The 25,702-nt window shown below is 37.6% G+C and overlaps 1 protein-coding gene across 3 annotated transcripts; it reads right to left on the bottom strand.

Moving 5' to 3' along the window:
- Positions 1 to 619: 619 nt before the first annotated feature.
- LOC114002790 (kinesin-like protein KIF20A) lies at positions 620 to 25,702 on the bottom strand. 3 transcript variants are annotated; one of them, XM_027749059.1, is made up of 19 exons: positions 25,671 to 25,702; positions 25,296 to 25,444; positions 24,011 to 24,085; positions 20,757 to 20,876; positions 19,749 to 19,887; positions 19,478 to 19,662; positions 16,026 to 16,122; positions 15,357 to 15,551; positions 15,153 to 15,264; positions 13,611 to 13,682; positions 11,488 to 11,634; positions 10,702 to 10,867; positions 8,853 to 9,023; positions 8,034 to 8,173; positions 6,407 to 6,572; positions 4,634 to 4,751; positions 4,484 to 4,551; positions 2,735 to 2,854; positions 620 to 1,526 (listed from the first exon to the last, which is right to left on the bottom strand). In XM_027749059.1, exons 1-19 carry the CDS (start codon positions 25,684 to 25,686, stop codon positions 1,251 to 1,253), a joined length of 2,532 nt encoding a protein of 843 aa, XP_027604860.1. In that variant the 5' UTR covers positions 25,687 to 25,702; the 3' UTR covers positions 620 to 1,250. The 3 variants fall into 3 exon arrangements, with proteins under 3 accessions (XP_027604860.1, XP_027604861.1, XP_039246377.1); XM_027749060.1 differs by having other exon boundaries at positions 15,357 to 15,548; XM_039390443.1 differs by having other exon boundaries at positions 25,296 to 25,684.

Raw genomic sequence — 25,702 nt, 5'->3', positions numbered from 1 at the left:
AGGGATTATAGGCCTTTACAACTACTGAAGCCAGATAACCCTGTTCAACAGAAACAGTTCAAAACATGAGAGAAGTAGTGGCTGAAGTGCAACATCTACAGCCTGGTTAAAGAGGTGTCAGAGTGGTTCCTGATACCAGCATTTGCATAGACCAACCCAAAACTCTAAAGACCTGGCAAGAACAGTCATACCAGAGAAGGACTGTCCTCAGTGTCACACAGGAAGGCTGCACCACCTAGTGTCTCCCCAGGGAGGGTGAGGTTCTTGCTCTGAACTTGGTCCCCTTTCCACTATGAAAAACACCATTACAGGGACTGATCCATCCAATTTACTTATAGATTCTACAGCAAGCCTCCAGCACTTGCAGGCATGGTACTTTCACAGTAGTTAGAAAAAAGCTCCCCCTCACTGACTGAAAAGGCTCTAAGAAGTCCATTTCAAATTTTATCATATTCCAGTCTTCCAACCTTAAGTTACTAGATAACAGCTAAGTAATATAATCAGGGCTGTGATTCTTTCAACTCAAGATCATCCTATATCAATCACTATGATCATTTGGCCTCTAATTTTATTATCTTTCTTTATCTTGATTTTACTGCTTTATAAAATGAACAGCAACTTAATTTAGCAATAGAAAATTTTATTAAGTAGATTTTTCAAAGTTTAATGTATATTCTTATTGGAAATTCAAATTATATTAAAACAAGTTTCTTTACAAAGCCAAGTTAGCTGAAAAATAGCAAGGAGCCAGATAAGGTCTCATTTTATTGCCTCTTTTAGCAGTTTGCTTAGTTTGGTCCCAGAAAGGCAATCTCCAGGTCAAAGCCAGAATATTAACTGAAGAATCAAGCTATTTTAACTACTCGAGGTTAAGTTTATGAGCCATCTGATTTCTACAAATCAACAATGAAATAAAATAATTTAAAAACATAATTAGCAGCAGATTAGAATCATCCCACTTTGCATGAACCACACATTTATCAGTATAGATGACCATGATAGCAGTTACTCAAGAATTAAAATACATATTTGTCAAATCACACCCCTATATCAACAGTAAAAGCACAGGTTTAGACCTAAACTTACATAGCTCTAAATTCAAACACAACTCAATTGAAAAAGTTCTGTATTAAACATTTTGCTGTCAGTTAACATGACAGTGAAGATGGTAGCTAAGAGTGAGAAAGAGCTATCAGCAGTTTAATACTGATAAAGAAGCCCAGAAATTGTACACTTTGATTTATTGAATATTATTCTTTTGCTTTATGAGGCAACAGTACTTTCTTTCTTGAATAGGGTGAAGCCTCTTCATACTTCCCCCAGCCTTTACCAAGAGGTGTACAAGCAGTGGTTGCTACTGGGGATTTCAGGCTGGCCAGCAAACCTCTCCTGGGTTTCTGTTGTTTTGGCTTCTCTACCAAGAAATGTTTTTTCCGTTCTTCAAGTTCTTTTTGCAGGGAAGACACTGTTTCTTCAAGTTCGAAAACACACTTAGCCCAGATCTGAAGACTACTTATTTCTTGATCCTATGAGGATAAGGCTGCGTTAGGTAAGTGAACACTCCAAAGTCTTTCTAATGCAGTTAATTTTCTGGTTCAGATTATTCTACTGTACCCATGAACACCCTTTATTACTATGCCAAATGGCTACTCAGTACCCATTTCCTCTAAATTACATTAAAGTAATTAAAAAAACAGCAAACTATAGGGCTGCCAAATCTAATTAGAGACAAAGTCTGACTAAAAAGCTGATGCTAAAATGCTTAGCCACACTTTGCAAAGAATTCATGTTGTTCTAGGAACCAAATAAAGGTGGCTTTCCTGTCTTGCAATATCTGAAAGCGAAATTGGTCAAATCAAAACTCTTATCATGTCATAAATCTGCTAACCAGGACTGAATAAATGCTTTGAGTGAGCAAAATACAGAGAATTAAATATGCTCTCTAATCTTTGTAGTTAACAAAAAGTCACCTTCTTATTAAGAATGAACAGGAAGATGACTTCCAATTAAGAAGGTCGAGTCAAATAATTTTCAGTCTCAGACTAAAAAGTATGCAGAAAGTAATTTAATGCTCAAAGAAAATCATCACTAATGAGTATTATAGCCACCTTGCTTCACTTGCAGATTACAAGTGAGTCATAGACTAAAAATGTCAAGAATTCAAAATTTTCATTTGTTTTTTTTTTTTTTCTAGGAATCTAGTTGTTATCTGAGGTTAGATGCTGTAAACTTTAGGAAGTCCCTGCTTTTGAAGGAAAGATTTCTATTTCTGTATTAAACAGTTTACCTGCCCATATCTCTTATCCAGCTTGGCCACCCCGGCAGGACTGTCAGTGTAGCTTTAAAGCCATAAATACTTAGGCCTCATTGCACTAACATTTGTGCACTGACACCTTGCTTGCCTCAGCAACACACTTCATGACTAGAATTCTAAGTAGTATTTTCTTTGCTTGACAATAATTTGTGGCATCTATTTAGATTAGCAAGATTTGTCAGCAGAGAGTTACCCTCTTGATCAAGTCTATGCCTTAAGCTGAAAATTGAGTCAAAAAAGATTCAAAGTCAAGGAGTGAAAACACAAGGGCTTCGAATTCACGATTCAGGAAGTTAGGAGCAGAAAGAAGTGCTAACATCCAAACAAATTGCTAATCTGAAATGTATAAAGATGCAAAAGCATCCAGTACAACTATAGATACAAGCCATATTAAAGTTGCTTTTAAAATTGTTGACAAACCTTGAGCATGATTGTGTGTTTCAGTTGACTGTTTTCTTCTGCCATTTTTCTGTAGCCTTCATTAGTTTCTAGCAGGGTTTCATTTAGTTTCTGTATTTTAAACTTCAGCGACTTTATAAGCTGAAAATAAAGCCCATACATGCTGAAGTTCATGACAGCATGTTTTACATTAATTTTGTTTATGACTAGAACAGTGCAAACTGCAAGATCAAAACAACGAAGATGAAGTCTGCTTCTCTCAACCTCTAACGTCCCAACTCATCGTTTTGGGTGATAAAATACAGTTGGAGCATTCAAAGGCTATTGTGCTGAAGCTACTAGATTTCCATAGACTTGTCAGTCACAGAACAGCAGCACAGACTAAGCTACTTCTGGAACAGCCTGCTCCATGTCAGTAAGGGTATTTAAAAGAACATTTTTGTCTCATTAACACCATTCATATAAAGAATTGGATCACAGTTACCACAGAAGACCTCACCTTTCTGATGAGAATATTAATGGATTAAGTCCCAAGAGGCAAAAGAAACTCTTAAGCAGAAACATTAATGTTGTAATTAATTTACTTCTACAAGGTTGGAAGGAAAATATATAGACTGCTAAAAAACCCCACACCCTTTGCCCACGTTTAATGGCTGAATGGGAAGAAAAAAGTGGTGAATTACTCATCACACATGCACTGATATGTGAGGCAAAGTAGCAGAAGGGCACTGATGGAACCAGCTGTTTTAAACTGTTGTCACATCAGTTACTGCCAGGCAATCTCACCACTCTAACACTTTGTAGCCACATGAAACAACCAATAACTGTATACCCATGTCAAGTGTAAAAGCCAAACTTTCACCACAATTTGAAAAATAACATAGGAAAATCATGTAGAGAGCTACACCTTCATCAAGAATAGGAGTAGAAAACGAATGCCAGGGCCATTACATGAGACATTAAAATTGGTAAGGCCAAACTTATTTTTGGAGTACTCTTTCTCAATAGAAAGGGATTTAAGTTCACTTTCCATTTACATGTTTTATTAGACCCAGTTGGAAACTATTTCTCCAGTCCCTACTCTTATTTGTTATTAGTGAAAGGAGCAAGGCTTGTCTCTCCCCTTCTTCCCATCCTCTTTAAACATGGGAAACTAACTGTAGCCTTACAAGAAGATCACTCAAGGTATACATTAAAAATGCATACCTAAAAAAAAAAGTAATGTTTTCCATAACAGAGCCTCCAGCTCATAATTCCCACCTCTATATGCTATTCAGAACACAGGGATCTTGTTTGAAGAACAGAGGCATTACTCTTCACTTAAGTTTAAGGGGATAGTGGAGTTTAGTACTTCCAGAAAGGACTAATTTAAGGCACTGTTTTGGCTCTAGATCAAAACTATTACCAGATTCTGTAACTGTTCCCCTGTGCAGGAGCAGGCAGCATTTCAGGAATGAAAACACTGAGGCCATGGCAGCAGTGTTTACAATAAATTCCAACACAAGGCTACATACTTCCTCACTTCCAACTTACTCCATGTTCACAATACTTGTTACAGTAGTAGATTCCTTTACAAACTAAAGTCAAGTCAGAACACAGACAAGCTCTGGCAAAAGTCATCCACAACTGGGCAAGGGTTTTCTTGTAAACTTGATGCCCATTTGCAGGGATCTTCATGCTTTTGTCTACAGTGCAGATTTTTAAGCATTGAACCATGACAGAGCTTACAACTGTTATCCCCAAATTTGTTACAAACTAAGCAAGAGCTACCTCGTCCTTCTCTTCGCATTGTTTCTGTAATCCTTCATTGGCTCTCTTCATTGTCCTGTCCATAAGATCTATAGGCAAAAGAGAAGTTTCCTTGTTTATATTCATTACCAAAAGTAAATTGAACTTTGAATACCCCAATTAGATTCCTACCTCGTTCCATGTTATTTTCAGTAGTCAGAACATCCGAGTTCAGACTACCCAGAGCCAATAGTTTCCCTGACTGTTCATCAAGTTGCCTTTCCAACTGCAGTATTTTCCTCTCTCTATCCTGAAAAAATAAGGGCATATGGTAGAATTTGTCTATATTTCTACTTGATCTGATGCACTACTGCACATCCTTCAATTACATCACACATGTATATATAATTTTAAATAATTTCACAGGTAGAAGGTGCAATGGTTATGGTTAGGAAACCACAGTAAAGAATAACACTCAGATCAAAAGACCTTCTAGGAAGAAGTTACTTTACACAGGAGTCAACTCTTCCAGTCTGAAGATTTCCAAACTGTACTAGAAGTAATCATATGGCAGAAAGGAAACTTTAGTGCATCTGTGTTAAATACTGTTGCCAATTAGTTTGCTAAATAAGGAAGAACATACTTCAGAGAACTACATTTTAATCTCAATCTCTTTTTCAGTACCTGTCAGATTGCTAGGATGGTATCTCAGAGTGAGAAATTAAACAAGTGCCACCATAAAGAAAAGTTATTCATCTGATTCTGGTTCTCTGAAGCTGCCTGCTCAGATTTCACGTTATGCTCTCCTGTGTGAACTAACACTTTTACATCTTAGGGATTTCATTAGTTTCTTATCTGACTTGCTACTAAATCCATCTTGGTCTTTGAATCTTCCCTCATGCAGCCTTTTGGCCACTGTAAGATGCAGATATAAATACAGAGAGCACCACTGAACTATTAAACTCTTCTCTGCCACCCCAACATGGTGTATAGGTAGCATTTAAATGAACATAAGAACAGTCTAAGTGAGGTAAAAAAGACAAATGTGAAGGAGCTAGAAAAAGAGATGCCATTACATAATACAGTGTTGCTTGTCAGCACCCGAATGGAAAGCAGTAAAAGTAGAAGTGTTTTTTATATCACAATCTACAACAGAAACCCAGTTCTCTCATGTCTGAAAGGAATCTGCCTACTCATGGAATGCAATGTCTTACCAGTTCCAGAACAGGAGACTGCAGTGAGAAAGCCCCTCTGGTGTACACCACAGTTCTATTCTTCCACTACATATCTTCTGAAAAGAGCGAGACCCACAGGTCTCATCTGCTGCCTGGATACACTTAACCATCTATGCAGAGGTTAGAAAACCGAGTTGCTCATGGCTAATGTGGCTGAGTTGCAAAAGGAACAACAACTTACTGATGCCAACTCTGAGCATTTCTACATTTAAATACATCCAGGAGATTCAGTTCTCTCCTGCACAAAGTTTGATTTCTGATTAGTTTGTCTCACAATCCTGCCCCTGTCACCTTCAGAGCAGAGATCCATTATAATTAAAATAGCTGCCCTGTACCAAATTCCCCACTGCCCTTTCAGACTAGCATTTTACTCTGCACCCAAAGATCTCCAGAAAGCCAGACTGCTGTATACACCATTCCTCTAGGTGATCCAATCATTGCACTGCAGAGATAAAGATGACTTGGATTTAACTGAACTGTGGCCTCAAAGTTCAGGAAGTTCAGCTATGCACTAGGTAGTGCACTAGATATGCACTAGATAGTGTCAGACAGACGACATCTGTATCCTTATGGTTAGCGCTGAACACCAGAAGAGCAAGGCTGAACAACTGCTAGTTATTTTGACTGCTCAGTGTTATATTTAGAAATTCAGAATGATTCTGTTACAGAAAAGCAAAATTTACAGTTAAAAGGCTAGTACACATTTTTTTTAGTGGCAGTCAAGTCATACCTCAACTTTCTCTTGTTCAGCTAGAAATTCTTCTACGGGAACATAATGGTCTTCAATTTGTTCCATTGCACACATATATGCATGTTTCTTAATGGCCTCTTTATACATTTCAAATTTGCTCTCCAGCTTTTCTTCATAACTGTCTTTCATATCTTCCAAGCGGTTGCTGAGGAGAACATATTAGTTTTATTTAATATTTTTGCATTCCAGCTATTATATTTGGCTACCTGTATTCAACTGGCAATATCAAAGTTATTTGTGTAATCATAAATCGTGAAGTTAAGAGATCAAGAAGTATTGTTCTCCTTTTTAATTCAATGATCCTACGGACTTGCCCCAAAGCATAACTTCTGCTTGGCATATACCAAAAAAAGTGCTATAGAAGAACATATATTTAATGTCTGTCAAACAAAAAGTTTTATAAAAAAAAAATCTACCAACATAGAGCAATAGAAATGATTACACCCATTTAGACGTGATATTTGAAGCATATTTCCAGGGGGTATCTTTCACTTTGGGTTTCAGATGTAGGTTTTTTTCCATTAAAGATAAATGCCAAATTCATTTTCATAGAATCATAGAATGGCCTGGATTGGAACTGACCTTAAAGATCATCTAGTTCTAACCTCCCTGTGATGGGCAGTGACACCTGTCACTAGACCAAGTTGCTCAGAGCTCCATCCAACCTGTCCTTAAACACTTCCAGGAATGGGGCATCCATAGCTTCTCTGGGCAACCTGGTCCAGTGCCTCACCAGCCTCACAGTAAAGAATTTTTTTCCTAATATCTAAATTAAACCTGCACTCTTTCAGTTTGAATCCACTCCCCCTTGTCCTGTCACTACATGCTTTTGTGAAAAGTCCCTCTCCATCTATTATTTCAATACATTACACATTACTCCTGCCACAATTTAAAAACATGCCCCATCAGTGACACAGAACATCACCTCAGAGGAAAAACATCAATGCTGTTTCATGTGTTTGGCCAAAGGCAACTAAACAATTCTAAAGTCAGTGCAGGTGTTAAACCATAGTGTGCTCAGCTAGCAACTTGGTGTTATTCTCTGTTAACAACTCAAACAGCAGGAAACTGATTTAAAGAAGAGTTAAGAGGAAGTAAATTCAGTTTGAGCAATCTGGACACACTTATGAAAAATCCCCAAGTTAGTAACATCAGTGTAGGCAGGCATGTAATTTATAAGATAGTAAACTAACAGTGGCTCGTAAGTCATGCAGAAGAGTTCACAAGAGTGATACAATTCAAGCTACACATGCGTGCATGTGTATGTTTTGGCACAATCATAAGCCTCAGTGGGGTACCTGTAAAAATCCTGCACATCTGCTAAATAGTAATAACATGTCAGGACAAGCTCCAGTAATTACAAATGAAACAGAGAAAAGTTCAACAGAACGCAGCCATTACTTTTTCATTGTACATGGGAAGAGTCTGATCTGTACAAGTTTAATATTCTTTCTCCCCTTTCCATCAGAGATTTTGAAACTGTCCAGCCCTAACTTCTCTAAGTAACATGAGTATGCATACACATATATATGTATATACGTAAATATGCATGCATTTACATATGTGGAATACTTTCAGTCTCAGAGAAGACTGAAACACGACTTGCCTCCAGGCTTCTTCTGTTTCCAACAGCTGTCGAAACATTGCTTCTGCCATCTCTTTACGTATCTTCACCTCCAGAAGGAGCTTACTTTGCCTTTCTGCAACTAGCTTCTCCTTTAAGTTCTCTGTAGTTTTCAAGAGGTCCTAAATTTAACATATTTCAGTTCAGAAAACAAGCCAGAAACACATATTGATATGCATGTCAAAAAAAGATTCATACAGGCCACAGAGGGTATGTTTACAAGTGTGTGTTTTCAAAGTGACTGCACCAAAGGTTAAGCATTTTCAAACATGAATTTCCACTGCAAAGACAACCTTTGTCCTTCTTCATGGTTTCTGCTATCAAAAGCTTCACTGCTGTTTTGGCATTTAAGTACTAATTTCTACAACGGTTTAGCATAAAGCCTACTTGAGTTTTACAGTTTATTACTATTAGATTGTGTTGCTTTGCTTTTAAAATGTTGCATCTTAACTCATTCCTGCTGTCTCCAAGAAAGCACAAGCAACTAAATAATGTTATTTTAAACATACATGCTGCTTCCTTACTCTTCTTGTTGAGCAATCGGTTGAATTCCAAATTTAGCACTTGATCTAACTAGAAAGTCACAGGCACCCTTCCACAACTACACTGAACTAGGCCACTTTGAAGTCTAGGTCTGTCTGACACTAAGCATAAGCTTAAACTTCCCATTTGATGCAGCTCCCAGCACAAATCCTATGGTAAAAGATTATATTAGATAATTATCTAATATAGATTATATTAGATATTATAACTAATAGCAATTGCTTTCTTGGGTTCAGTTTTAAGTAGATGTATATCTACCTCATGACTCAGAATGGTGATGTCCACTTCCTCTTCTGCAGAGGTTTCAGTACTGTCAGGAAAGTCATCTACAGATGTGTTAGCATCAAAGTGCATGATAGGTTTGCCATCACCTCCAACGAGCTTGGGTGAAAAATAACCAAAACTTTTGGGTAGGATTGTCTGGATAACCTGGAAAATCCAGAGTTGATTTATCAATGCTGTCGGTATTGCAGAATACCAGGAAGAAGTGGCACGAGTGCATTGTTGTATTTACACAATATTTAACGATTACAAGAACATTAATGAATTTTTATATGTCTTTTAACAGAAAAAAAAAATAAATCAATATGAATAAGACTTTAATACTAAAAAAAAAAAAAAAAAAAGAAAAATGGAAAGATCATCTACCAGTAAACTTAGTATGCTTGTCTAGAAAGGCAGTTTCTCTCCTACTAAAATAAAAGGGTTTTAGTATAGTTTCCTGCAAAGGTAATGAAAAGCAGCAAATCCGTAAAACATTTGCTCCTTCCTGAAATACCATGACCAGAATTCAGCAACTCATGGTAGTTACATAAAGATTTTAACCATCTATGTTGTAGGACAGCATACCAGAGAAGTTTGTCTCTACAGTGCACACTCATGATGAAAGTTGCAGCTGAAGAAAATTAGAAAAATCATCCTCTCTGAGATCATATTAGACATGCTATTACAGACTTGTAACATGTCAGAACTAATCCATGGCCCCAGACTAGAAAATTATTATTTCTGTCATGAAATACAACATAGCCCACTATCGATAGAGGCCCACTCCCTGCAAACAGCAGCTTCCAGGGAACCTGAATGAAATTAAGGCCAAACATCAACACCAAGTCCTGAATTTAATGGGAGATTGACAAACAGAGGTAGCAGAAAAAAAGAGGGCAGGCAAGTCAAGAGGACAAGGATATCATGAGGTTAAGCAGGAAAAAAACAGAATATAAACCCAACTAGAATTAAATCTGGCTCCTGTCATGAAAGACAACAAAAAATGTTTTTTTACAAACACATCAGCAATAAAAGGAGGGCTAAGAATAATCACCATCCTTTATTGGATGCAGACGGAAGTATATAGTGACAAAGGACGACAAAAAGGCTGAGGTACTTAATGGCTTCTTTGCCTCAGTCTTTAATAGTTGTCCTCTGGGTACTCAGCCCTCTGAGCTAGAAGACAGAGACAGGGAGCAGAATGAAGCCCCCATAAACCAGGAGGAAATGGTCAGTGACCTGCTACAACACTCAGACACATGCAAGTCTGTGGGGCCAGATGGGATCCACCCAAGGGTACCCAGGGACCTGGAGAAAGGGCTTGTTAAGCTGTTTTGTTATTAATTACTTGCACTTAGCTAAACAGGAGAAATGCAAGTGCAAAAGATCTCAGGCAGCTAATAAGAAAGCAGTTACTCCTTTTACTACCAACTGTCCAAGAAGTTGTGAATAACTGTCATCTTGTGCAACAGATGTTTAACTGCACACAAGTTAAATGATTCATCAAAAGTTTGAACTGAAAGCTTGAATCTGTTCAGATATATGGTATAATCAGTCATATCTGAAAGTGCCTGGACTACTTTTTTTTTTTTAACACAGAACATGGGTGGTATAAAACTGAACAGCCAGTCAGCTACAGTTACTTTAATTTCTTACCACCAAAATAGTTTTGAGGATGGGCAAGACTACTAGAAACCTTTTAGAGGGAAGCCACATGCAGAAGAATTGATATGATGCATCAGAAGTCAGAATCACACTCAAATCCATACAACTTGATCATTTCACAAACCAATAGTGATTAAAAAAAAATGCAGAATAGCAGAGAAAGTAGATGCACTCTTACCTGTCTGGCTATAGCTGAAAATTTCATTACATGTAATGTTTCATCATATGTGGAAGCATGCTGATTGATGTTTACAATCATACAAGCTTTGCCTTTCCCACAAAAAAATGGCTGAAACAGACGAGTCAGTTTGCTTTCTCTGAATGGAATATAGCTTGGCTTCATCCTCATGGAGAAAAAAAAAATAAAATTGTGAAACGAAATTTTTAAAACTGTGGGATATTGTAGCTTACCTCAGTTCTGTTTCTCTCTTTCAGGAAAGAGATCCTGTAGCATGCTCATATTTAAGCCTAAGCTATTTCACATCAAAGAGCAAGGTCTTTGCTGGATCTCATAAGCTCTCCAACAAGCTGAACTATTTAAAAGTAATCTAGTGTCTGCATTGCAGTTCCCTAGTGTTACAAAGCAGATAGTGGAACAAGCCAAAAGCTAAATACAGGACATCTGTCAGCTGCCTGATGAATCTACCTGTATAAATTGGAGGTGGAAGGGAAGAGGACAAAATGAGAGTTCTGTACACAAAGTACATTGTTTATATGCACAAACACACACACAAAAAAAATCATAGTAGTTCTCTGCAAATTGCCTTTTTTAGTTCTCCACAAACAACAGTTTTGGGGCAAGAATGTTCTTTTCAGGTGTTCCAGTGACATCTGTAATAAAGAAGGCTTACAAAATTTTCTAGATTTCCATCTTTCTGACTCTGCAAACTACTTGCAGAAACGTAAAGGGATACTTAGGGTTTCAACCTAAAACTTGGCATGTTGTAAACAACTTGACACTTACTTTGGATTTTGATTTTGCTTCAATGCTGCAATGCATTTTCCAAGGATATGAAGAGAATTGTTAATATTTCCTGCTTCTTTTAGTCTATCTCCAAAGACATGTGTTTTATTACACCTCTCTGATCCAGCCAAGTCACAGAAAGACAACCTGCACAAAAGTTATCCAGAACACGCATATGAACTTATTTCTAAGTAGTATGAAAATAGAACATCACAACTTATTTTTTAGTGTGTCTGAAGCACAAATGAGTGATTTTTTTTTTTCAGCCTGCCTAGATCACAGAATCTGAAGTACAACAGAATTAGTTGTACTTCAGTGTCGAGCTGTTGCCCAGAAGGCACTACACACTGTATTCAGCACTAACTTATCTATCTTCCCATTGTGTATAAAAAGATCCTTAAACAAAATTGCTGATCCTAAGGATAGTCTACTAAGCACAAAGTAGTCTGCTTGTAGCATTCATCTAAAACTTCGTAAGCATTCTAACACAGAATTCAGTTTAGAAGCCCATATTTTGTTGTAATTCTGAAGTAAGTACTCTCAGACAGGATGAGATGAATTTCTGAAACAGTTTTGCACAGTGAGGCTCTTTGGCAATCACCTTCACCAATTCAAGTGCTGAGAGGACTGCAGGATAGTAGTGAGCTTCAGTGCACTGCAGTCTGCCTGTTTTGGATACAGAACCACCTGTTCCCTTTTGCAAACAGGCCAGAAGTCCTTCCCAGCTCACCTTAGAGCTGGTTTGCTTGGCTATAGCAATGTGTGCTACTAAATTCAGACCACTGAACTGTCTCTGATAGCCAAGGAATTTAATCAATTTTACTTCATATTAGGACAGTCCTTGAAATACAGGAAGCTCTGGAAGTTGGATAATTTATGTGACCAAACCATTACTCACTTATCCATAAATCTATTTAAATAAAATAATGCCTTTGTAAAGACCATAACCTTTCACACAGCTGAAGTAAGTTCTGTATGTATTATTAAGGCACATATTTCAACTGTGTGAAAGGGTATGGTCTTATGTTCTTTATCTGTTTCAGTACAAGATGAAAAGATTTTTTCTTCCTCAAGCAATATACAAACTCTGTCATTCACCTAACAGCTGCTACAAGCTTTGCCAGGGTAATACAGCAAAAAGCACAGATGCAGTCATTTTCTCAAGTTATCTTTTCTTAAGAGTATTTATCACTGTAGCATCTGACATTAGAAGGTGTTAACTCACAGTGAGGTATATTTATTACCATCTCTGCTTAGCAGAGAAAAAGAGAGAAATCAGTAGGATCTAGGACTGAACTAAAACATTCTGGTACAGGCTGTCTTCATGTTTCCATATAAAGTTAAATGGACAATTAATCAGAAGGAAAAAAAAAACACCACCCAAAAAATGCTCTCTTAATGGCTTCAAGACAAAAGATTAGTCTGCTTCCTCTAAATCACAAAAAAAACAGACTTAAGCATAAGGACTTAACGCTGCTCTCAGTGTGCACCTACATTAGCATTTTAGATTAGGAGAATGGTTTAAGCAAATCACTTGATGATTCCCCTCCTACTGCCGTGGAGCAGCCTCAGAGCATGTCACCTGCATTCTTTTTGGATGATAGACTTTAATTTGAATTCTAGGAACACATCAAATATGTTGCCACAAACGTTCAACTGATAAACTCTTATCTGGTCCCAAAGTAGAAAGATTATATACTGGCATAGTTTGCACCTGGGGTCTTCAGCACTAACTGCTGCACCCCAGCTTTAAAGATCAGCTTCTATCAGCCAGCCACCTGAATTCTGCTTACCAGAACATATAGTGGTGTGTTATATAGTACTACTCTGTCACCACCTCCCCATTATGTAAGACAATATCCATATTTCCCTCAATTTATGTACTACTGACAGTTCTAACAGGTTACCTCCAGCCAAACCTTAACAGAATAAGAGACAGGAAGGCACTTCTACACCTGTCCCTTTTGGGCTTCCAGTCAGTTTTATGTGGCCAGTCCTGATTTCTGTCTCAGCTCTCAGAGAATTTATTTATTAACAGAAAGTTCACCAGTTTACCATGCTTACACCTTATCAACTTTTCCAAAATATTTACATTCTGGTAATCATGTGAAGCATTCACTTACTCTGAAACTCCAAGAACACGCGGCTGTTGCTCGTCAGTTAGCTTTAGCAGCCTGATGGAAAATATACCGTGACTGGAATGGAACAAAGTCCTTTTAATAATCACAGTTACGAAAATTAAGCAGTCACTGAAGCAAAGTAAAATTTGTGTGCTACAGAAGGCTCAGTGCTCAAGAAAGAGCAAGAATTAATTAATTACTTTGCATTAGTTACCTCTGCAATGCATTCATTCAGTAGCAAAAAGCAGCAACAAAAGCTGTATTTTGTGATTTTCTATTTCTTTACATACAGGAAAAGGAAAAAATATCACATGAAGCCTACAAACTGTCTTGGAGAAAAAACAAGCCATTTCACTTAAGTCTGCTCTTCAAAAGAAGAGCACTCAGGTAGCCACTTTGTATAGGAATTTTAGGCAGTATCTAAACTCGGTATATCTGAGGAATCAACTTAGAAATAAATGGTGGAGGGAAGGGACTAAGCTAAAGTTAAACAGTTCTATAATTTTGCCTACTTCAATATGCACAGTTATTTCTTCAGTTTTGAAATAATTCGGTTTTCTAGAAAGGTTGAATGTGTAACATTCAAATGCAGTTACTCTCGTTTTGTCATCAAGCTAGAAAAGCAGTGGACATGCTGTCTGAAACCAAACAGAAAAGTCACAGAAGCAGAAGTGCCCTGTTCCCAGTTTATCTGATAAGTCAGGAAACACAAAAGACAAACTTCTCCAGTATATGCCTAAAGCAGCAGGCATTCTAAACACAAAACTCTTTCAGAAAAGCATGAAATTTAACAGCAACTGTCTTTGGCTAATACAGAATAATATAACTCTTGCTTTTTAGCAAAAAAAAAAGCAGGCTTACTAACACTATGATTATATAAGCTAAAAATACAAGATGGCCCTTCCACATTTAAAGGACAAATTAGTAAGAGGTCATTAAAATCGAGAAAGGCAACATTTTCAATAGAAATTATTCCACCTTCTCTATTTTCTCCCGCTCCATCAAAAGCCAGGTTCTCCCTGGTCCCTCTCCAGAGCTGGGTAAAAGCTAGGAGTTCAGTTCTTAAGGTTGCAAGTAAGCTCATCCTGAACACATCAATCTAAAAGCATCTAGATAATCTAGCAGCACTGCAAGATACTGCATGACTTGCTCCTTCCTACATCCCCTAGTGACAGGCTCAAGGTTTACAAGAATTATACTGGCAATAATGAAGAATTAATCAGCTTTTCCTTCAACATCCTCACACAGCCATTCTCACTCAGCACCCATTAGCATTTGCCAAGATGTATAGTCCTGTTGGCACTCAAAAATTAGTGTGATTTGATATTTTTGGTTGTACAAAGATACGAATAGCAACCCAAGTCCAGCTATTAATAAAGTCATAGAGTCTCTCCTAGTTTTCTTTCAGAGAGAATTTCATAACAAAACTATAATAGTCAAGGAAAGTATTAAACTACTATTGGAGGGTGGTTCATTTCAAACATATTCTAAAGTCCCCTCTTTCCCCTCCATCTTTAGAACATGCTTATAATTAGAGGAACAAACCTTCTACTTGATTGCTCATTCATTCTAGTACAAGCAAAGCTTCGGTTCTTGTTTCCTATTTTTAGTATTTTGCAGGCTTCTTCAGTGCTTTGAACATTAATCCACTTTAAATCTGTGGAAAAAAAAAAAGAGACCTTTTACATACACTTCTGATCATTAGAGAAATTCTGTGAAACTGCCTAGGTCATAAAACAGCATTATTACCTTTAATATAAGAATTTCCTTCTTGATCCTCACAAATTCTTAAAACCCTGCGCCTTTGAGACTTCGTAGATAACACATTTAATAGGTCATACACATATTCATTATAAATTTCACAAAAGGAAATCCACACAGATGCTTGTGTTCTTTGGTGCATATTAGTCCTATGAATGTCAAGTGGAACAAAGTTCTTCTCTGCTAACGCAAAACAGAAAAAAGTTCAAAGACCATCCAACTCATTAATAAATCTTCATTCAGTATATAGAACCTTCTAAGAGGAGAAGGCTTGGATACACCTGTGTTATACAATTACATAAACAGTACTGTGTAACTTGGACTTTACCCAAGAATGTTCAAACTTCTCAGCAGTCATCTGTACCCAGAATATGCCCAAAGTTCTAAGCTATTGCCCCCACTTTACCACAAGCTTCCAGCAGTTTATACATTATCTTTGCAGAACTAAGTCTGCCTCTTCTCCAAAAGGACCAAAACTATTGAAATATTTTTACAGTTGCTTCTTCTTCAGAGCTGAGACATTAAAATTTGGTCAAAAAGTATATATATCTACTTTGTAGTATAATACAGAGATTTTTTTAATCCACCAATAGTTACCCTCTTATATTTCTTAGTTTCTATTATTTTTTCCCCACACACAAAAGTTTTCCGCTTTACCTAGTGAATTAGAAGGATGACTGTTTGAAGTACAGCTGGAAGGCTCTGACTTCACATCACAGATATTTGTCATAGTATTTAAGATGTTCTCTGTCTCCTTGAGAAAATAAGAGACCATTATATCCACATGGACAGACTATGAGGACAGCAGAAGTTAAAAATTATAGTAATTCCAGTATTTAAGATTTAAATATTGAAGTAGTTTTAAGTGCTATACCACCCTTACCTGGCTTCAGGTGAAATATTTTTAACAACAATGAACTATCATCAATAAACACTCTTTCCTTCACAAGAATTATTGCTCACTGCTACTTCCAGCAACCTGTTTTGGTGGCCAGTTGCTGCTAACATCAGAGACTTAACTTCACAGTCCTGAGAGAAACAAGATTCTGTCAGACTGCAGCAGCCCAGACTGCCTTTATGACCTACTGGACAAATCTGAACAGTGCTTCAGTCAACCAAAAGAACTGGAGAAGTAGGTTTCCCCCTAGGAGTAATTGACAGGGTGGTAGAAAATGGACAAACCAAAACAGAGATTACTAATTTGTCTGCTTGTTGCAAATCAGTGGCTTGTGCCAGGTCTGTGAAAGTATGAGTCAAACTTACTTTAAGAGTGGAATAATAGCTTCATAAAGGACTTAAAGATCTGAAAAACCAACAGTCTAGGTTGGTTTAATTCAGACTGAATTAAAAGGCCATTAAAAATAGATAAAAGCATAGTTTCTTTAAGCACACACATTTGCTGAATTTCTTCACATGAGCAAAGTTATTTAGAACCTGCGCAGATTCACCAAAGCACAGGCTTCAAATTACCTCCAGAAAAACTAGTGTATCAAAGTAGCAACTCCCACTATTTAAGAGATTCCAACATCTTTACATACTACCTCCCTGTATTTTATAGCCCCACATAATTCAGGACATTCACTCTAATTTCCCGAAATGCACTACTGATAGAGGGTCATCCTACAGTAGAAGGGAACAGATTGAGGAGAAGCAAACCTATATGTCTTAGCTATTCAAATGCAGCACTAAGTTGGTTATGGATTGACTACTGACACCAGTGTTACCCACTTGGCATATCCAAACTAGATTTCTTACAGAGAAGCATGAAGCCATACTGTCAGATCTTCCATTTTAAAGATAAATAGCATAAAATAAATTACAACAAAAATCATACAAGCGATCATTTTGCAAAGACTGTACTGTCTATATGATTGTGTTTCTTGAGTAGTTAGAATTATAAGCACAGCATGGATTCTATTCATTGTTTGTGAAGTACAAAGCAGAACTCTAAAGCAGGGTATGGGACTGATACAGATGGTATCCCATCTATGCATGTCAAAAATATAACAGTAGGAAACCCAGTAACCACAGTGCTTGTGTGCATGGTAAGATAAAGGTATTGCAACAAAAGTGAGTGAATTAGCTACACTGCTATACTGTTCTTCAAATCATAACACCAAATGCAGAAAAGAGCATGAAAATGCCTGAAAACAAGTGGGAACAGGAACTGACATGGCTAACAACAGAAGATGACATTAATAGAAGATACAAGGACAGGTGGGAATAGGAATGCAAATGACTTTTAATCCAGGAAAAAACAGTATTTAATCCCATGAATGGAACCAAGAAAGGGAAGGAAAGAGAGGGTGTGAACCATGCTAAGCAAGAGCTTTTGCAACAGTACTGTATATGGAACACAAACAGTAGAACAGTAAGCACTGCAGTAACTCCAGGCAGTTAAAACAGAGAATGAAAGGAACAGCAAGCTCTTTCTGCATGACGTGTAAACTGAGCCTGGGAAATGAGCCTACAGAAATCCATGTAAACTAAAACCAAGTCCACTAAACCATATCTCTTCTCAGATTACAAGCTTGAGTGAGCATCCAAACAGTGATGCTATTCATTCACAAACTATCAAGAAGCACAGCTTCAGAACTGGGGATTGCTGAGTTATCAACTACGAAGCATGGTACCACACAAACAAGGTCTGGCCACGTAATAGCTTCCTGATGCATTTTTACCTTTCTTTCCTGATAGTGGAGGGTTGCTTGCTTTTCACAGCAGGGCATCAGCATCTAGATCACCTACTGCAACATTCAGTAACTAAGCCATTAATAAGTCAGACTGATTTAACAGCAGGGAATATTTGTACAGAATAATCTTCAAAATAAGATATTTGACTTCCTGTTCCAGACGTTGAGCTCCTGCTTCTTCCTTTTTCCAAAGCTGTAGTTTCCATAAAGTTTTGAAAAATATTTACCTAGTAACCTCCTGATCATCTCAATTTTTCTTTAAGATACTCATCCCTGTACATGCACATCAGACACTTTCAAAATAAATATGCAATCTTTAGCATCTTTTAGTTTTTTTGTCCAAGATATTTCCTTAAGAGTTAACCAGACTCAGACTAAACAAAGTTTTGGTTTGCAGAGCTTAAATTAAGCAACAGAATTTAGAGTGGAACTTTACATATGAATTTGATTCATAGAAGGATATTCTTTCAGGGTTAACTGGAGTACTTTAACAATGTTAGTATTAAAGACCACAGAAAAAAGAAAATCCAGTCAGCCATTACTTCTATAATTCCCAGAATTCGTTCAGAGCTGCCTTGAACATTAATCAGCTGAGCTTTCTGGGATTAAATTCACAAAATCACAGTTCAGGTTAAAAATGTTCTGAACAAAAGGAAACAAGCCAGACATCTTGTGACAAGTTGCAACTGGGCTTAGAAGTGTAGAATAGCCACACGAGGATGCCCATTTTCTGGTGAGACTGGTTTCTTACACTGGAAACAGAAATTACTATATAATAAGAACAGGAGGCTGCTACAATAAAGACTTCTCTATTCTACCTACAATCTTCAAAGATCAGATCTAAAATACAACATACTATCCCTTAAAGCAGACTGGAGTCTTCCTGAATCAGAAACTTTTCTTATGAAGGTACATAAAACACAGGTTTATAAACTTTTTAATCTGCCTTAAGACTGTCTTCCACCAAAAGGGATTCTTCTTGCCATCATCTCTCCTGAGCTAGTAATGTCACTTGAATGACTGCACCAAGGTCCAGCCTGGGAACCTGACCTACAAGAAAAATCACTTAACAAAAAGCAGGTTTTAGATAGGTCCTATAACTCTCAGACTTTTCACGGGCAAGTGTCACCACAGTGTCAGAACTGCTCTTCTATAGAGGAAACTTTTTCTATAGAAATTCAGATTTGGCTTTACAATGGTTTTTGGTTTGAACTGTGTGCTGCAGAAGTTCTTCCAGTTTACCCTGAGCTCCAAAACCAGCCAGTTCTCTTATACAAAGGTTCAACAAGTATCCATACTGTAGATTTATATAAATCTAAAGAATCAATAGTGGAATAGAAATTTTAAAAACTTCCTGTCTTACAGAACAGCTTTAGGGAGCTTCATTCAGTAACAAGGAAGTATTTGGTCACTGACCTCTTTCAGTGATGCAAGAATAGCAGTTTTTAAGGCTTCTTCTTGTTTAACTTGTGCATCTTCTAGTTTCTTAACATCATTGCTCAAATATGGTTTGAAGTTCATCTTCAGATAATGTCTTTCCTTTATGTGGTTAAAAATCACATCAAGTGAGCGAGGTAAAACACCAAGATCTTTTGAAGTCCCTTAAAAATATTAAAAGATTAAGTGTAGACATTCATATAAGCTTGGTTTTTATAGGTGTACTTTTCTACATGCAAATATTTTATACCTTGGATAGTGAATGTCTTGCCTGCATTTGTAACCCCATAAGTAAACACCAGTCCATTCACTCCATTGACATACGCTCTTACTATTTCTTTCATTGAGCTTTCAAAAAATTCACTCTGAGTAGTTTCTGGTCCAAAAACCTTGGAGAGAAGGGGAGAAAGGAAAAAAAGGAGTGACAAATGGCACAAAGAAGTTTAATAAATCAAAATATTGAGTGCTCATTAACAGTGACTAGTTTTTCACAGCAAGCTGGGTAGGAGATACCAGCTTAGTTTTCTGTCTTGCCTGAACCTCTTCTGATTCAACGTTTTCTCTTGGGTTCTCACAGGATGCCTGCTTAATTCTGAGAGGCGCTCAGGCTTGCACTCATTTTTGAATATTTTCCTACTCCTAATATAAACTGCTCAGAATGCTACTGAGCACATGCTGTGGATATTTTCAAGAGCTCTGCTGGTGATGTAAAGCTCCCCTTCTCACTCAGCACCAGTTACCCACAATTGATGAGAAAAATCAGCATTACAACAGTCTAAATGATTCAATCCCTGGTTTATCTTTTGATACGGTAAGAATAGGATTTCTTGCAGTAGGCAGAGTTAAGAAATTTACCTTCAGTATAGAAGGCTTAAATAGTCAGGCTGCTATTCTTTCAAAAGTAAGTTCATAAATACATGCTTACAAACTTAAGATTTCCTGTACCACTTCCCAGATGAGAGCATGTGCAGGAACAGCAGAGTAAGTTTGTGCCTACAAGAAGCTTCTGTAGCATCTAATCAAAGAAAGCCAGAGAACTGCCAAAGAAGCTTCCTTGCCTCATCTAATAGGCATCTCCACTGTAACACAGCTTTCTTGACAGCTTATTAGTAATTAACAAGCAGTCTTTTTTTTAAAGGCAAGTACCACCACATGTAATTAAAAGAAGAAAAATTAAATTGCATGATATGGTACAAAAATCAGCTTTCATGACAGTGGAAAAAAAACAAAACCAAAAATTTGAAACAAGTTTGCCTACCTGAGAAAATGTGAACCTGTGCACAGCATGACCAGCCCCTCTTTCACTGTTTTTCATTGCAGAAGACTCTTTGGGTGCATTAAGAATTACTGTCTGGGCATCTTCAATAGTTACACAACTCTAAAAAAACCCACAAGACAAGGTAAACCAAAACACCACACAAAATTATTCAGGAACAAAGCTATCTGAACAAAACAAAAAACAAACAGCAAACTCAACACCCCCCCCCAAAAAATCCCAAACAAACAGCCAAAAAGCCTATTGGCTTCACCTATTTACTAGACCTATAAAGAGTTGCTCAATTTGCATATATCATCTTGAGGCACATAACTACGAAGATATCCACTTCACATGAGAGCCAGAGTGTAGAAAAAGTTAAGGTGATCCTCTGGGGTTTTCTAAGAGGTAAAAACTTTTTCTAGTGTTTCTTCCAGCAACTTTTTTTTTTTTCTTGGAAACACTTTCTGAAGGCTGGTATTTTTTGACAGTGACTTACACAAACAAAGCTATACTGAAATCTACTGGTTTTCCACATCAATCATTTTCAATGTGAAACAGACTATGAGCAGTATTAATAAAGTAAAATAAGTCTAAATCATTATCCTTTGATTGATAGATGGTCTTACCAGTAATGAAGGAAATTGAATTAGTTTCAAGTAATTTGATTGCCATTTCTCAATTAAATAAAGATGAAATACAATTACCCAGAACTCACTAACTAGATAAATGTAGGATGCAGTGTCAAAGGAAAATTTATTTTACACCAGACTGGCTACGAAAAATGCAAACTGAACTACCAGTATATCTTAACAATGTCTTGATGCATCAGCTGCAAGGATTGATTGTAGCTAAATCTGACATTTATATTCAGACACTGGCCAGAGCTGTTAAGACTAATAATCCATATGTAGCATGTACATAGGAAGTACTGCTCTTCCTAGGAGCCTCAATCAACAAGTATGTTTATTAGCTGCTATAGACCTCATAGCTGTCTACAACTTGCTCATTGGGGAAGAGGGGCAGGCACCGATCTTTTCTCTCGGGTGACAGCTGACAGGACCTGAGGGAATGGCAGGAAGCTGTATCAAGGGAGGTTTAGGTGGGACATTACAAAAAGGTTTTTCGCTCAGAGGGTGGTTGTGCCTCCCAGGTTGTGCTCCCAGGGAAGTGGTCGCAGCACCAAGCCTGTCAGAGTTCAAGAAGCATTTGGACAATGCTCTCAGGCACGTGGTGTGACTCTTGGGGTTGTTCTGTGCAGGGCCAGGAGCTGGATTTTGACGAGCCTTGTCAGTCCCTTCTAACTGAGAATATTCTGATTCTGAGAAGATCTAAGAAGCTGCTTTCTGAACTTTGACCAACCACTTGCTCACTGTGCCAGGCTCTAAACATAGTCTTTAACATTCTTTCCACACCACCGGGAACAGGAATGCAGGTCAGATGTACCAAACCCTAGGGAGCTACCGAATAATCCAATATCTGCAGCATGTGCCATCAGCTGCCACTGGCCTCATAGAAATTTGTGAATAGAGGCCTTGAAGTAGTCAGATCTGCAAATACAGGAGCCAGTTGGTAGCACGTCACTCTGCTTGTCACCTCCAGCTAATCCCACAGCTAAAGTGGCAGGAGCTAGGCCACTTCTGGCACTATGCACATTGTTTATATCCAAAAACCAAAACTTCCTGCTCTCCTGCAAGTGACTCTGGAGAATCACTGATTGTATCAAGAGTACAGCATTTCTTCCAGAGGTCTTAAGATTTACTTGCAGAAATCATTGTCGCTATAAGCAACAACAGATGAGTTAATCTGTTGATTGTCTCTTTTTAAAGCATCAGCCTGCAGCTATAAAAAATAGGTTTTGGGTTCTACTTTTGTCTTTTCTTGCCACATATTTGGAACAAGGATACTTTCCTGAAAATTATGCATGGCAGGGAGGAAAAAAAAAAGAGGTAAAAATAAAATAATTCTGATTGATTAAAGAGGTAGGAAGGGGGGATTACTGGATTGTTTTGTGGGGTGTTTTTTTTTTCATTTGTCACCAAGCATTCTCCTCTTGGATTCAGGTGATAGTAAAGAAAATAGAAAACACTGAAGATGTTGAAGATCTTTCAATCACTCCATTTTTGGACACTGAGAAAAAAAGTCTTAATCCCATGCAAAACAGGTTATACAGCTAATATGTTGGAAGTTCAACTATTTTAGCATGACCTACATGAAGACAAGAGCTTTAGAAAAATCTAGTACAAACTTCAATGATCACTTTTCCTCCCTGTTTCTAAGAATAAATAGTTTCTCTAATGGTCAGGAGGTCAGAAATGTCAAACCCCAAAGAACAATGAGACAAACAACTCATAAAACAGTGTGATTTTGCAAATGAATTTACACTTAGAGCCAGTTCAGACTGTGGAATTTACCATATTGGAAGCACGGGGGCAGTACACACTATTCAATAAGAGCTGCCTAAGGAAAGGTGAATGGAAGTTGAGGGCAAGGTGGGGGCTGGTGTGTGAGGATAATCCAAATAAAAACAATACAAAGGGTTCCAGCTCTTGTAGATCAAATACAAGAATGCATTTTTTAAAACCAATTTAAAAAACATAGATCAGAACTAATATTAAATCCTTTGAACAAGTCAGGAACTAGAGGTCTATCAGAGACCCTGCAAAGACAAGGGCTGAGAGATACACTGCAGGGACCTTGTCCTCCAAAGACAGCTAAAGGAATTCTTTGCATCAGTGATCACGATGGAGGGGAGTATTTCTGCATGTTTGTGTGTGCACTTGTGTGTAAAACACTGAAACATCTGAATCTGACAGTATAAATGGTACAGGTTATAGAACATTTTGACAGGATGAGCAGCAGGTAACCAGGATGAGGTAGGAAACTACTCAAGCATTTCAAAGAAGCTCGAGGGTCAGATATCCAAATTACTCCTAGAATTGCATAATCTCTTCTATGAAATCCCTTTGTTTCTTGAGCACTGTACAGAGTTAAGAGTCACACCAATTTTTAAACAGCATACCCAGTGGAATTTTGCAGAGCTACAGGTGTGCATGTCTGTACCCCACAAATCATTAAAAACTGTGGTTTAAAAAAATTTAAAAAAAAAAACAACAAAAAAGAAATCCCATTTATCTAGGTGTCCAGTAATTCTATTTGAAAGCAGTACCTGGCATATGTAAAAAAGTTCCACCTTACAATAGTGCATGTTCTTTGGGAGAGAAAAAAAACTTATTTCTTAATTCTACAAAACTAACCTGAGATTCATGGCTTTCAAGCTCTGCTATAGAAAAGGGCCTCACTCTCAAGAAGACTTTCAGAGGTTGGTATACCTATTCAATAAAAAAAAAGGCACAAAACACAGTTACAATTGCCACTTTTTAAGCAGAACAGCCCCAAATCACTCATATCAGTATACATATCTGATGCAGTATTTCCTATTTGATCTTAATGCCTCACTTTTTCCTTCCTTGTGAAGTTCAGACTCTAACCTTCCATTTGCTTCTTTATCTTTTACTGTCCTTAAGTAACACCTTTTTTGTGTGCCACCCCTTCTTAGCATTCTTTCATGACAAAGCTAGTACTTTGATTTTAAAAGAGCACACTATCCCAGGCATAAACTGCACTGCTTCCACCTTCTGGTCTCCCTCTGTATTGAATTCAAGCTGTGTTTTCTAACACCTGCTAAACAGTACTGCACTCCCATTTTGTATGGAGCACGTTCAATTAATAGATTGACACATTCTTAGCCTCAAGAAACCACTTCCTTACCATCATTCAGACACCAGCCACTCATCTTCCCCACAGTAACACCCATGAAACAGTTCTCAGCTGCTAAGAAAGGCTTTCTCATCCCCCAACCATTACACAATGGTCTCCCCACACAGGTAAAGCAATAATAGCAGGGAGCTTTTCAGAGGGATTCTAGCATTTCTTCCTTTCTCACAGAGCTTCAAAGTCTTTACTTAGGCAACTTTTCATTCAGCAGATGGATTTACTCCAGTTGTCCCATGACCAGCACTCCACTAATCATACAAAATTAGATCACCTGAGGAAAAGTCACCCAGGAAACTTACCACTCCAAAAAGGAGAGATTGCTATACTATCTTCACCTCAAGTGCAGAGCACAGCATTACAGATTTTATTTCCAAGCACCTAACAAGTTTTAAACACAGGTTTGTATGCTTTTTCGTCTTACTAAAAAGAACAGCACAGTCTCATTACATTCAAAGTGTAATTACTGAAGTCCCTTACTTTTTTTTTTCAAAAGCTTAGCACATGACATAGCATTGACCACGTGTATTTGGTACTGGCTATGACCTGTGTGTAAGCAATGAGAAATAAGCAGAAGAGTCAAACACATCTAAGGGGTAGAGAAGCAGAGCAGTTCTTATGAAAGAAATATTTGTCAGAACTAAAGCTTTTTTTTTAAAAAAAACACCAAACAATAACAAAAAAATACACAAAACCCCCAAACAAAACCCCAGATAAACAAAAAACCCCCAGCATCACCAGAAGACATCTTGTAAAACCAATCCACACCTGCTGTTCCTCCATATTAGGCAATACTGTTGACTCCAAGGGTGAAGGTTTACCCTCAACATTCAGAAAAGAAATTGATTCCAACACATCAGATACTTCTGCAGAAACATAGTTTTTCCCCTCATCATCCATTGTTCCGTGTAAAGGAACTTGCAAGGAAAAAAACAGAAAAAAAAGCCCATCATTTTCTCAGAGAACAGACAAAAATACAGGCGGAACAAAACAAAGATGAGGGCAGCTTGTATATAAACAAGCACGTCTGAGGAAGATAAGGCCACCTGGAGAAGTTTGGGAGTATGAAGGAACCTTAAAAAAACAACTGGCAGGTTATCCTAGGAAAGAAACACACAAGGGAAAACAAGCTAACAGCTTCACTGGGCACTGCTCTCATCCAGCTGGAAGTGTTG

This window comes from Pipra filicauda, unplaced genomic scaffold (genome assembly GCF_003945595.2).
Source record: "Pipra filicauda isolate LSUMZ 115617 unplaced genomic scaffold, ASM394559v2 scaffold81_size6448238_pilon, whole genome shotgun sequence".
In the NCBI taxonomy this organism is placed as follows: domain Eukaryota; kingdom Metazoa; phylum Chordata; class Aves; order Passeriformes; family Pipridae; genus Pipra; species Pipra filicauda.
Note: the sequence above shows the minus strand (reverse complement) of the source record. Positions and strands in the feature narration are given on the sequence as shown.

What these genes read in the sequence shown, in the direction of transcription:
- LOC114002790 (XM_027749059.1), bottom strand. An exon ending in AATGAGCAATCAAGTAGAAG is followed by an intron (nt 13,683 to 15,152) that starts GTTTGTTCCTCT and finishes GTTCCATTCCAG; the next exon opens with TCACGGTATATTTTCCATCA. An exon ending in AAGCAAAATCAAAATCCAAA is followed by an intron (nt 10,868 to 11,487) that starts GTAAGTGTCAAG and finishes TTTCTCCATGAG; the next exon opens with GATGAAGCCAAGCTATATTC.